The sequence below is a fragment of the Neodiprion fabricii genome, chromosome 4, assembly GCF_021155785.1.
Source record: "Neodiprion fabricii isolate iyNeoFabr1 chromosome 4, iyNeoFabr1.1, whole genome shotgun sequence".
NCBI classification, from domain to species: domain Eukaryota; kingdom Metazoa; phylum Arthropoda; class Insecta; order Hymenoptera; family Diprionidae; genus Neodiprion; species Neodiprion fabricii.
The window spans coordinates 23,056,420-23,069,698 of record NC_060242.1 but is presented as its reverse complement, the minus strand read 5'-3'; the positions used below and the strand labels follow the sequence as shown (position 1 = coordinate 23,069,698).

The window sequence follows — 13,279 nt, the reverse complement described above, 5'->3', positions numbered from 1 at the left end:
TAATCACGATCTTACTGATAGCTTTCATAGCGAAAGTCGATTATATTATTTATTATTTATTTATATTATATATATATATTATTGGTAGACATGATATTCTTGAAAGTAAAAAGGTAAAGAAGCAATAGAGTTTGATTTTCTCTTATTATTGCAGGCCTTTCACTCATATCATTAATAGTAATTTAGGTAAAATATACCGTAGTATGTTATTAAGGTCAAATTTGAAGGGAAACTACCGCAGAGTTCAGTTTCTCAGTAACAGATATCTTTAAAGATTACGTGAAAATTTTTTTATGGATTGATATTCCACGGTATTTGAAAACAGCAAACTTATCCATCTCATCAACTATCAGTATCAGTTTCTTCTCAAAATCTTTGTGTTGAGCAAATTTGAGAAACAAGTTCGGTCGAAACTGACTATGGTGAAGTTTTACAAGTGGTTAGATTTCACCAGAATGATCCCTATTCGATTTAATTAAGATGCAATGATGTAATGTGTAAGGAGAAATTTAATTTTGCAATCTTCGGAAAAATTAACAAAATTACATTTTGTGTTTACAGTCACCCCAACGTGGCTTGGTTCTATAAATTCTCTTTCAGTCGTGACAATTTTGATTACTTTTCACACTGTCCATAGGTTACTTGATCAAGTTTTAAAACCACAAGTGAGTGGGAGGCCTGTTTATAGTATATCAATTTTTGTATGGTAGATGAAAGCAATGTACTTTTATGAGAAGTTTGGGGTCGTAGGCACCTGTAGTAGCAATGAATTTTATGTGTAAGTAGTAGCATGTAGTTTTTTAAAGTCTCACCTTATCATTATATCACGCATGAATAATCGCGTTTTTTCTAAGTTTTTTTTTTTTGTCCCGTTTTTTTTTCTCTTGAAAACACAAATTTGTGGTCTAATCTTGATGTTTTTTTTCTCCCTTCTTTTTCATTTATAGTGGGTGGATCAAAGTGCTGAGGAGGTAATTGGATATCCACGTTACTGGATTTATACCTTGGACTAAGTCTCTTTTATTATTATTACTAGATATTATTAGTCTGTTATGTCTCTATACCAATCTATCTCTCTTAAATTCTCTAGATCTGCACGGGAAGGTATCACTGCTGCATTGGTGTCGTCGTATCATTATCAGCTCCAACTTTCATTCATTGTTACTAATCAAAGGCTCATGTCGCTACTCATAGTCAGTTCTCATTTTCGAAATGATCTGAACTAAATTTTGAGGTTGTCTTGGGTGCGGGTAAAAATGTATAAAGTTTAGAAAATACAAAGGAATTTTCAAGTTGTATAAATCTCTTTTACAGAATGCTCAAAATTTTGAAAGTTGCAATAGAAAAAGGTAAAGTATAGAAAATAAGAACATAGAACTGTCAGAATTCCGCTATATTCTTATTCAGACGGTTCCGTGTTACTACTTTCTATACTTTGACCTTCCTTTTCTACATTTCGACTTTCTATACTTTAAACATTCCATGAAACACATCTGCGCGTTTTTGAAAATTCGATATTGTGATCCCTTTTATTTTCTATTCTTTCTACATTTTTACCCCCAACCACTTCTGATATAAAAGCCTTTTGAGACAGTATCGAAAATAAGGACTCGCTACGAATATCGATTTTAGTTATAGATATAACTAATACCCTTGGCTTTCACCTATCTAAAAAGGGACTCAAATATTCTTTGGCTTGTTTATTTAATACTTTTTCTTGCATGGTCAAGTATTATACATTTCTTTGCTTATGTTTCACGCATGATGCGGGACTAGCTTCTCACAAAATTGATTTTCTTTTTTTTATTCAACGTCGCACTATGATATCATGAGAAATGTGATGTTCTTAAGCACATCTATCTACAAACTACTATTGGACTAATATCAAACAATTTTGTTTGGGAATATTTGGTTATCAATTTGAAAATCACTTACAAATTAGAGAATTTACAGTTTTCAAGTGGTAAAAACTGTCGTTTTATAAGTGATATGGTTTGCACATCATTCTGCATACATAAGTATTTGATCTTTTTGTTCGCTCTTTGTTCAAATAATGTTTCTTTACTAAAAAGCAAAGTAAATGTGACTAATACTCAATTTTGTTACATCTACATGTATAGGTATATATATATGTATATTCCATATTCCATATGAAATTCAGTTTCTCTGTAATACGTGAACTCGCCCTGTTCTCATTCGTTCTACATTTTAATCGCAGCAAAGCTTATTCTGTTCTGGTTCTGTGTACATATTTTGATTTTTTTTTCTCAATGTCACTATCTATTTTATAAGTATAGATTGTCGTATTATATAAGCAAATCCATACACACAAATAGCTAATTGTACACAACTCAGTATGAATGTGTGCCTGTGATCTTCGTATTTGACGCGGGCCCCGCTCTGCATCCACTGCAATAACAAAACCAGATTTAGTCGCCCTTCGATTATCAATTTTTCATCATTTTATCACAAAATATATAGTAATTATAATTTTGAAAAACTTTATTTGTGAATTATTTTTATTTTTATTTTTATCTTTTACCAATACTAAATCTCATAGCTTTTTGCAATGCTCAGTTTTAGCTAAAAATCTTTATGTTCCTTCGGATACTGTTGAAACACATTATCGATTTCTTATTTACTATAGAAGAAAGTGGAAACAGGCACACATTTATTGCGAGAGTTTATTATTGTTTATTTATTTATTTTTTTTTTACAATTTAGCTACGTTTGAGTGAATAAAAATTTTGAGGGTCTCCTAACATTCTGGTTTTGTGTGCAGTGGGTGACGGATGGCTCGCCAACACATAGCAGTACCCCTGTCAAGATCGAAAGTGCTCTACAATTTGTACCCAAAAATACGAATCCCAAGGAATTCAAGCAGCTTCAACAACAGGTAAGTAGTAACATTTTTATTATTCATCTTTGACCAGAACGCAAAGCAAAGCCTACTAGTTTTTGAATTTCTTGATTATTTTTGTGCGTCTGAACAGCACAGTTATAATGACTGAATTGTAATTATTTACGAGAATTTAAGTATAGGCTCAATTTTTTGTTATAATAACGACAAATTCCGTGCAGATTAAAGATTATCGTCGGGCAGACAAAATATCTGCTGGTCCGCAATCGCACATACTTGAAGGAGTAACTTGGGACGAAGCCAAAAAAATGCAGGTAAGCGTTCGGATCAATGCCAGGTCTCCTTAATAGAATCTGCTTTGTTATCAGTTCTATGAAATTGAAACAAGCTGTTTAATTATAATTCCAAAATTTTATTCTCAAAGGATGCTACAATCAGTGCGACTGGCGAACAAGTTGTGTTGGTTGGAGCAGCTAGCAAGGGTATCATTCAGAGAGGATTCCAGCATAATGCAATGGTGTACAAAACTCCGTACGCGAAGAATCCGTTTGATGCTATAACGGACCAAGAACTTGATCAATACAAAAAGGATGTGGAGCGCAAACAGAAGGGAGATCCTTGTTAGTATAAAGGCCAAAAAATATTAATTTGTTGCTTGCAAATAGAGCTCTCCGTATTTTTTTATTTATTTTTTTTTACGTATTTGTTCATCTTTCTTCTTATTAGTGACACATTCAATTTCTTTAATTACTCTTCATTATAGATGACGAATCGCAATCTGAATCTGAAGCTTTGTCGTCTTTCAATGTAAGCCGTGCCACCCATGAATCCAGCACTGCCAAAAGCCCAATCCAATCACCTGTCTCTGTAACGTCAGAGACAGAAGAGGAAAGCAGAGATGGTGAGGCATTGACAATTTCAGTTATTTCACTAGGAACTAAAATCATTCATTAAAAGTGATTAAACGTCCATATTTAATTCAATGTCAGTAGAAGGCTAATATTCACGTCGTATCAACAAAATTGTCTAAGGTTATCAATGTCTATTGATTATACTGAAACATTTGTCACTCCATATTTATCGGTATTTTTTTCATACAGAACCACGAGTATTACGAATAGAAACGAAGCAAGTACCTGCGCCAAGTCAGCCCGAGGTTGTACTCAGTGATGGTGAGTTAAAGAAAACAATTATTCTTATAATCTATATAAAAGTAGTGTAGCATATAGACTATAGCGTGTTTTAAAATTATTCTCGCGTGGAATCGTTTTCAGACAGAAGTAAGTGACAATATTCATTCACATATAGGGTATTCTTTGTAAAATGTAACTGAAAACTGAAATATTTTCTCTGAATCTACGAAACTGCGAAACTCGATTATGTGAACTTTTTTATGCGCTACCCAGGTATTAAGATAGAATAATCTGAAAAATCGATGAGTTACTGAAATCCAACTTTTCGGATGTGTATTACGAGAAAACCCTTGATTTATGAAACCTGAGAACTCAACGTGATCGTTGGAGTGCATATTTGAATTATGCAAAGGGGCTAAAACATCTAAAGGAGTCGAGGAAATCGGCTGTTACATTTGACATAGAATGCCCTATAAGCAAAATCTGTGCAAGTGCATGTTCCTCGATATATTAGATTAAGCACCCACTTAACACATGCCATTTAAAATTTGATAAATTGCGTGAAAATTTAACGGTATAATTTTCCATATGACTTTTGTCACTTATTTAGCAAGTAGCATATTTCAAGTGTTTTTGTCCCAAAAAATTTCCAACCGTATATTGCTAAGGTTTATTGAATTTTATAGTAATACAATCTTTACGAAAAATTATCACTGCTCTTCAGCTGTAAATTTTGAGGCTCTAGTAGCTTGTAATATTCACGTTTATTGTGATGGTAGAGTATCAGTAGCAAATAAGGAAGTAGGTTAATCCACTACAATAATATTTTAATTATCATTTCAATAGTGACAAAAATGAGTAGAGCAATTGTTTTCTAAGGGTCAATGTCATCGTAGAGTCATGGTAAATCTTTGTAAGGAAAGTATTAGTACTAGTAGGTACTTGTTATCACGAATAGGATGACATTGTTTCTATCGTAATTACCTATTATCTGCATGAAGTACTTTAGTGCATGAGCATGTGATGGTTTGTGACACAGAACCAACAGCAGCTACCGTTGTCGCGGATTCTCCTTTGGTTCAACAGGCACAAATTCAGCAAGTAGAACAACAATCTCTATCTATTATCCAGCAGAAACCTCCAGGTAATTTGAAATACGTATTTAGCACAAAAGTTTGTCATGAATTAATATGGAACCTAGTCTTGGGCGTTTTTGGAAATAATTACATTCTAATTACAATTATTCCGAGTTAAAAGTTACTAATATAATTTTTAATATGAAAGAAAATTAACAGTTATAGTCCGAATTTTGAAATTGAAAAAAAAACATTACTAATTACAATTGTAATTTATGGTAATTACAAGAAAGACTGATGCTAGTTACATTTGTAGTTTGTAATTTAAAGAGAAACCGATACTAATTACGTTTGTAATAACAATTAAATAAAACTACTTACAGTCAGTTAGTAATTTCAATGTAATTGATTGCAAAAAGGAACGAGTAGTGCCCAATACTGCTTGGACTTGCATAAGTATGTTTTGAAGAAGCATTTTTTGCTAGCATCAGGACATAGGTAATACCTTGTAGCACTCAGATGTACTGTAGATATACTATAGATAGCATTGTTTGCATCTGAACAGTTTGTCTAAGAATCTCAATTACCCAGATCTGTGAAACCAATATCGAAATACTTTGGGGTTGAGCCTACATTGCCCTCTATGGTGACCTTGTTATAAATAATATTTCAAACTTAATTGTCAATTCAAATCGCAATCACTCATTTACTGAATGACTAAACATGCTAGATAGAGTTTTGAATATTATTCTGATGTAACGTGAAAGTACTAGGTAATTTTATGGCAATGTAATTTGAAATTCAAAACTTTGGCACTAATCAGCTGACAACTAGACGACTCATTTAAAATACCTCTAGTATAACAAAGTGGAAAATTCGTGATGCATGATATTAAAAATGATTATAGTGGTACAAATTATGGGTTAGTAGAAGTATGTAATTTTTATTTATAAGTACGGGTTTTTTGAAATAGAGAGTGGTGGAGCTTTACTTGGCGGATAGTTAAGTACCAAATCACAAATAGTTATTTAAAATGATAGTTTGTCGAACTGTTCAAATTTTTTAAATCGCATGTGTTGTCTTATTTTGGAACGGCAGTGGACGCAACGACAGAGTTCCTTAACGAGATGCGACGCTCTGCAGTAAGCGAACCACGAAATGATCTCAACAGGCGAGGTAGGTACCTTTTTCTAAAGTGTTGAAATCTGTTCTGATTAACACGGGCAACGTATATTTCTGTACATATTTTGAACAGCATGCTTATGTCTCGACTGAAAATGTTGCTTGCTTAACATGTGAATTGTTAGTATTAAATGTAACTGTTCTATCTCACGTATTTCTATGTCATAACTACTTGTGCACACTGCTTAATACTGTTTTGTCGACTAGCAATTAATTATTCTGAAAATCACAATATCTACCTAACTAAAAAATAAAATGTTTTCCTTTTAATTTTACGCCTCTATTCCAATTGGTGTGAATATTTTGAGTTATAAGAAAAGGCTAAGAAATGACGGACTAATATTGGATAGAGAATAAGAGCTGAGTTGTGTTTGGACAATGGTTACAGATTGTCAGTCGAGCAACTGCAGCAGCATCAGCAGCGGTCACAGCTACGGCTGGCCAACTGAACCATACGACACAATCCAGCTAGAAGTTGCTAGAAGCACAACTGTTGCACCCCGCATGACCCCACTGATCACTGAAATAGTGCACTCGACTAAGACTAAAACTGCCGAGTTAGAGCGCACTAAAATTAGGATTAAACAACCGCCGTTGGTGCCACCTAAGCCTAAACCCTACCTTGCTTTGAGACGGGCTTTCTTCAACAATTATTCTCCTACCGCTACACCCACACTTGTCACTCATAAAATTGTAACACCCGATAATGAAAATGAAGTTGTCAGCCTTAGTTATACACTAAAGAAAACGCAATCAGCTAAAGTCTGCGAGTTGTTGAATGTTAGCACTGAACAGTCGGTGCCGCTCGATTTCTCGATGCAAGTAAAGAATAGAGAAGCTAGGGAACAAAATATGAGTAATACAGATAGTGAGCCAAACTCTGGTGGAAATGTGAAAGAAATCGTAAATCTAAGTTGTAGTGCAGCTACACCAGAAACAGGCAGTAACACCTCTGTCGACGTGGTTGTGAGGACTTCATCGTTAAGGGGAAGAGCCGAGACAAATTCAGTTGAACGTGTACGCATTGCTACGGACATATTAGAAGAGACAACTTCCGTAGCAGGCCATAGTAATGACTGCGAAACAGTTTTTCGTCAAACCAGAGATGAATCGCACAAACCTTTGATTGTGGGCGCTATTCTAAAAAACATTAACGATCTTCACACTCTCTGCAAAGGGACTGATGTTGAACAATCTGAAAAATCAGATTCCAAGCATAAAGAAAGTCTGACAAAACACATCAAAAACCAGGACTTGGTAAGTCAGTCCGACGAAAATGGTAATTTATGTGCTGTGTCAGATGAGCATCTCGATAATGATCACGAAATTGTGGGGCATGGTCCGTTTGTTGATTATAATTCAAATTTATTTGAAGTAAATACTGGAGTAGCAGTCAATGAACAAAATATAGACTGTGTAGGAAGTGTTTTTCTGACGAGTGAGGCCAGTAATCAAGAATTGCTCGGCACACAAGATAAATCCGCAAGTTTTACAGAGGAAAACGCACTTCGTCAAAACCCAGAAAATTCATTTTCCGAACCAGAAGATCTTTCCAGATTTCCAGATGGGACTACAAAATTGTCGCCATTAATAATACGAAAGAGCAATGCTTCGACTCCACCTCGTTTTTCTAATTACTGTAGAATGGACAGCTTAACAGAACTAGTAAACAGCGTGAAAACTGACTTAACACCGACAAAAATGTTGCTGGCTATGCTGCCTGAGAGCAATATATCTTCCAAATACAACTTGGATTCAACAAGCATGAGTCTGATATACAGCCTCACGCCTACAAACGCCACGGATACAGATGCGGAATGCGTAGAAACCAAACATGAGCCTGTGGATTTGCTCGATGGGAGCTTCGATGGTACAAAGTTTCAACGTCTCGATAGCTGTAATACAGATGACAGTGCTTGCGATAACGAATCTGACTATTTTTGGGTTGATTTACTTAACGAAGCAAAGAAAGATGATAAATGCCGCGATCTAAACCAGACTATCGAGTTATCTGATAATTCCTCGGAAAGCTCTGATGAGTGTGACGATATCTCCAATCAAGGGTCTGATATTTTGGAGTTGCCATACTCGACTGTATGCGAGCTAAGAGAAACAGATGGAGAATCCTTCAATCATGACATGAAAACAGTCGCAAACCAAATAATTGCTGAGCTGGGAGACATTGAAATATATACTCAAGCTTCTAATGTGATAGATGAGATATTGTACGATATATCATGCTTGAAACTCGATGCAAATCTCAATAAGAACATTGTGTCCGCCGTTGTTCAGGATAAGTTGCAGGCTCTTAGCATAGCTAAAAATATGGCAAACACTTTGATAGCTAACTTGCCATGCTATGACGATACAGAGGAGGTAGATTTTTGCGAGCAAAATGATAATGATAGCATCATTATTATCGATGAAATAATTCATCATGTTATAGATGTGTTCGAATCCACCAATTCTTTTTCAAATTCTTCTCTTAATTCCTATGATCTGAAGAAAGTTAAAGAGTCCACAAACACCGAGCTTAAAGAAATGCAACACAATATTAAATACCAAACTGAGGAAAGTAACAACGATCTTTCATCTCAAACTGACGAGGATATAGTATTCTTCAAAGAATCAACTCCAATCAGTCCTACATGTGACAAAAATGAGTGGAATGTGGTTGAGCAATTCTCTTCGGTCAACGGAGTTGAGACAGTCGATCCAACGGACGTAGAAACTAAGAAAGATCAAAGTTTTCGAGGAGTATGCAGCTCGTCTAATGAATCATTCACAGGTAGAAAGAATGAAGATATGGTTGATGTGTGCGACTATCACAAGAGCAACGAAGATGAACGCCTTTTTATAACATTGGAAAGTTTTACTTTATCAAATTATCGGACAAATTTAACGTCTGACGTAAACAAGGGTGTGACTGACACTGACAATAACAAGTCGGAATTGATGAAATTAGAGGGAACAATTGACGAGGGATTATGTTGTGGCTATAAATCGTGTCCCTCACCGTTAGATTGTGACGAATGTTCATTTTTAAGATTTAAACAATACCGACCTATCGATGATCAGAATCATTCAAACTATTGTGACACTTCCGCAGATGGTGCATCTTTGCTAGAAAGTACGGACTCTGATATAACAGATAACGATACTTTGGGTGAAGCGATATTGGAGTTTTGTTCTGTACCTAAACATAGTCGTGCCACAGAAGAAATTCTGCTAAATTTTGAAATTGAGCGACATGAGACACGAAAAGACACTGTTTCATTTTCAAACACTTTTTATCGATCACAAGATAACGCACTAGATTTCATGTTACCTGAACAACTAGCACCGATATTTGAAGACGTAAATAATGAAGCTCTTGAAAATTCGTTCAATAGAGAAGTGACAGTTAAAACTGAAAAACAAGTTGACTGTGTTGACTATTTTTTAGACTCTGAAATGGCGATTGCTGAATTGTTTAACGAGTATGCCAACACATCAAGTGTGAATAAAACGCAGATGACGTCGCCCAATCCTTCTGTCGTGAGTTTGGAGTCTGCAAATACATTAGATTACTATTCCTGCAGAGACGATAGCCACTCGACTATGTTTCAATCTCTCCAAAACACGACAGAAAGCAGCCCAAACCTTGAAAAAAATTCTAACATGAGTTTGGAAATGCAATGTGAAACAGAAAAAATTGAAGAAAACCTAGATAGAACCTACACTTTGTCAGATTCAAGTACAAACAGCCTGAATACGATCAGCTCCATTGAAAGCGATGAGCATAAATGTTCTGGGAAGTTTATAGACCTCACGTACAGTGCGGATATATCAACAAACATGGACGAAACTCGTCTACAGGTGTCGATGAATCGTAACTCTTCTTCCTCGTCCTCTGAAGCGCTCTTATTGAACGAAGATCATTATTTTGACACAACCACAAATATGGCAGATGTATCTAGTGAAGTATTAGGCATTAAACTGCCAGAAACTGGACACGTAGACGAGGACAAACTAGATGCAAACAAGGGCGAAGATCAGAACTGTGTAGAAACGTTACCGCAAGATTGCATGGTATATTCTTACGACACTAGAGAGTTCATGCTCCTGGAAGAGGCTCTTGATGTCAATCATGAAACTATGCTCGAAATGCGGGTTCATTGTACGTGCGTGTCAGAAGAGTGCGAAAAGTTTTGTACTGGCATAGACGCAGATGTCGATGTCTCGGCTCCCCTTGATCTACCGCCTAGATACGAGGATACCACTTTGTACAAAGTCGTTTCCCAAATTAATCTCACTGATATACTTAATTCGGTACCTGATTCTCCAAAGCATTGAATAAGAATCCCATGATGTTTCATTGAATAATGCGATTCCGTTCTCAACCTATACATTTGTAAAGTGTTGACTTGTATTGAGATTTACAATTTATTATTGAGGAATACAGCCAATTTCTGTATCAAACGTCCATTCTTGTAAAGTACAAATAGTAACAAATGAGGCTGATTACGTTTACGAAACTAGTTTAAGAAGTCGATGCATGCATTGTGATAAGATTTAGAAACTCAGGACTTTGTTACTTCTGATTCAAAGTCTAAGTCGTGTAATATGGTTGTTTCTAATTTTTAATTTTATATAGCATATTTTATATAAACTTGAGAACTAATTATTAACTTTATAACGGTGTGGCTTATGTAACAATTACACTTCATTATAATACTTCGTACAACTGCGATAACAGCATTATAACTAGTTATCCAAGGACTTTCTTCACACTACTAGTAATACATTGACATCGTCTTTTAATTAAAACTGGTTAACTTCAATCAAATTAGGTTTATTAATACTAAACTGACGATATAGTCAAATTACAAACACTGTAAAAACGTAATGGCAATTGTTTATTTTTTGTTTTGTTTCTTCTCTTTTCTTTCTCTTTTTCAATCAGATTATAACGAACTTATTTTTTTTAATTACGCACATTTGAGTTGAAGCGATTTTTTTTTTTTTTGTTCACTTTTCAAGATTTACTTTTTTAATTACATGCATTTCAGTTGAGGCAATTGACTTCTGTTTCACTTCTCAATCCATAAAAAACATTATCATTACGTTTTATTTACTCAATTACTTGATTGATATATCAGACCGGTGTACATGTTGCTTATTGTTACTGTTTCCCTTTATTCTTCATTATTTTATGCAAATAAATGATATTCTATTTACGCATTCATACAAATACATATATCTCATTTATTGATCAATTACCGTGGAAGAAAGAGTCGCACATTTCAATCCATATAGGCATTATTATTATTATTATCATTAATTTAATTATAAGTGTGCAATAATTCTTAACAGCATTCCTTTTTGTAACCACCAGTATGAATCTCACTTAAGTATGCAATTACTATTAATTTTCTACTTCACCGGTGTTGGCAAGACTCGAAATCCTCAAGGCATCTATCGATATAAATGGTAACGGCAACAGGCATGGATATAATATAACAAAGTTCTTTTCTTCTGCATCCTATTGGCTCGACTTGTTGTTGTTGTATATAATATATGTATGTACAAACGTGACTTGCTTTAGTCCGTGTAAACAATCCTCTGAAGAAGTTTGGATCGGCATTCCCCTGCTACTAACTTGATGCACAAGTTTGTGTCTTTTTTTTTATCTGTCGCAGGTAAGGTATTTTTTTTCTGTTATCTTTACGATATCCCAGCTTTTCAGATAGTTTTTCATCGTTTAAATTCAACTTTTCTACAACTGTTGCCAAATATCTGTCAATAATGGCGCTTTTGTTAATGTGAAATAAAACATTCTGGTTCTGGATTAATTTTGCTACATCAATATATCAAAAATACTTATCAAGATTTTGTGTTACAGGAGAAAACACAGTGAATGGCGACCATTCCGACGCACATCACAGTACCTTCTCCCAAAGCAGCAAAGAGGTTCGTTTATTTCAGTTTATATAATAATTACTTATTTATATGTATCATTGGGTTTCGAGATATCGAAACAAAATTTTTTTTATTTTTCTTCTCATCCTTCGATATTGAGCAAGTAAATATATTTCGAGGGGATACGTGCATTTTGAAAACTGAAAATTTTATATTAATTGAAGTCATATGAATTTTCGGCCAATACAAGAACTGAAATAAATATAATTATGTAAGTTGTTGGTAGATAGTAACAATCTTCTTACGTACGTTAGATACAAACTTTGAAAGTTGCAGAACCTTTCAAAATATTTAGAGGCATGTACTTTGTTACGAGTTTCGAAAATTTCATGTTACGAAAAATTTATCATTGATGTTTAAGTACGAGAGAGATAAAATAAGCACGATTTTTACGTTTATAATTTTTTCTCAGAAGATATTTGGTAAATAACTCATATAGCGTATAGCAGCCTAGTTTGCTGTATGCGCAGCTTGCATGATTACCTAGGAGAACGTTGGAGATACTATTTAATTAAACATACATAGTATAATGCATGAGCATGTTGGCTTATGGTTACCACTGGGACCTTCCGTGTTAAGGGTTCCATGTCGCAGGATGTGAGCGTTAGCGAGGAGTCCCCCAAAAAAGAGAAGAAGAAGAAGAAGGGACTGAGGACGCCATCTTTCCTTAAGAAAAAGAAGGAAAAGAAGAAGTCTGTCGAGGCGTAGGTAGTTAAATCTGAGGTATGCCGAAGTTTTCAATTTCTACATAATAAATTTATAGATTCATCAGTAAACCATTTTAAACAACTGGAAAGGGCATGCACATGGTTCCACACCCAAATTATTCATCTTAGATATCGTGTAACTTTTACTGAACATGAAAAAATTGAATTATGATGAATTTTCTTGCAACTTTAGACTACAATGTTTAGAATAGATACGAAGAAAAGAGCCGAACTGCTGTTTATTTTGCAATAGTTGCCGGATATAGATTAGTTTTTATAGTTCTGCCACAATCCGTAACAATTGTTAAGTTCATATTGAATAAGATGGATTTAGTATGCACATACATTGACCTTTGAAAT

General features: G+C 34.6%; 1 protein-coding gene across 7 annotated transcripts in view; it reads left to right on the top strand.

Moving 5' to 3' along the window:
• LOC124181387 (protein hu-li tai shao) overlaps positions 1-13,279 on the top strand; it is a 63,655-nt gene that overhangs the window by 44,521 nt on the left and 5,855 nt on the right. For 3 of the 7 annotated variants that reach the window (XM_046567913.1, XM_046567914.1, XM_046567910.1), the window contains 10 exons: positions 948-971; positions 2,783-2,896; positions 3,082-3,174; positions 3,285-3,480; positions 3,624-3,761; positions 3,961-4,032; positions 5,033-5,137; positions 6,168-6,245; positions 12,136-12,203; positions 12,792-12,935. In XM_046567913.1, the coding sequence (XP_046423869.1) occupies positions 948-971; positions 2,783-2,896; positions 3,082-3,174; positions 3,285-3,480; positions 3,624-3,761; positions 3,961-4,032; positions 5,033-5,137; positions 6,168-6,245; positions 12,136-12,203; positions 12,792-12,920 (1,017 nt within the window). In that variant the 3' untranslated portion in view covers positions 12,921-12,935. The remainder of the gene's footprint in view (positions 1-947; positions 972-2,782; positions 2,897-3,081; positions 3,175-3,284; positions 3,481-3,623; positions 3,762-3,960; positions 4,033-5,032; positions 5,138-6,167; positions 6,246-12,135; positions 12,204-12,791; positions 12,936-13,279) is intronic. The other 4 variants (XM_046567911.1, XM_046567912.1, XM_046567915.1 and 1 more) reach the window with 4 other exon arrangements.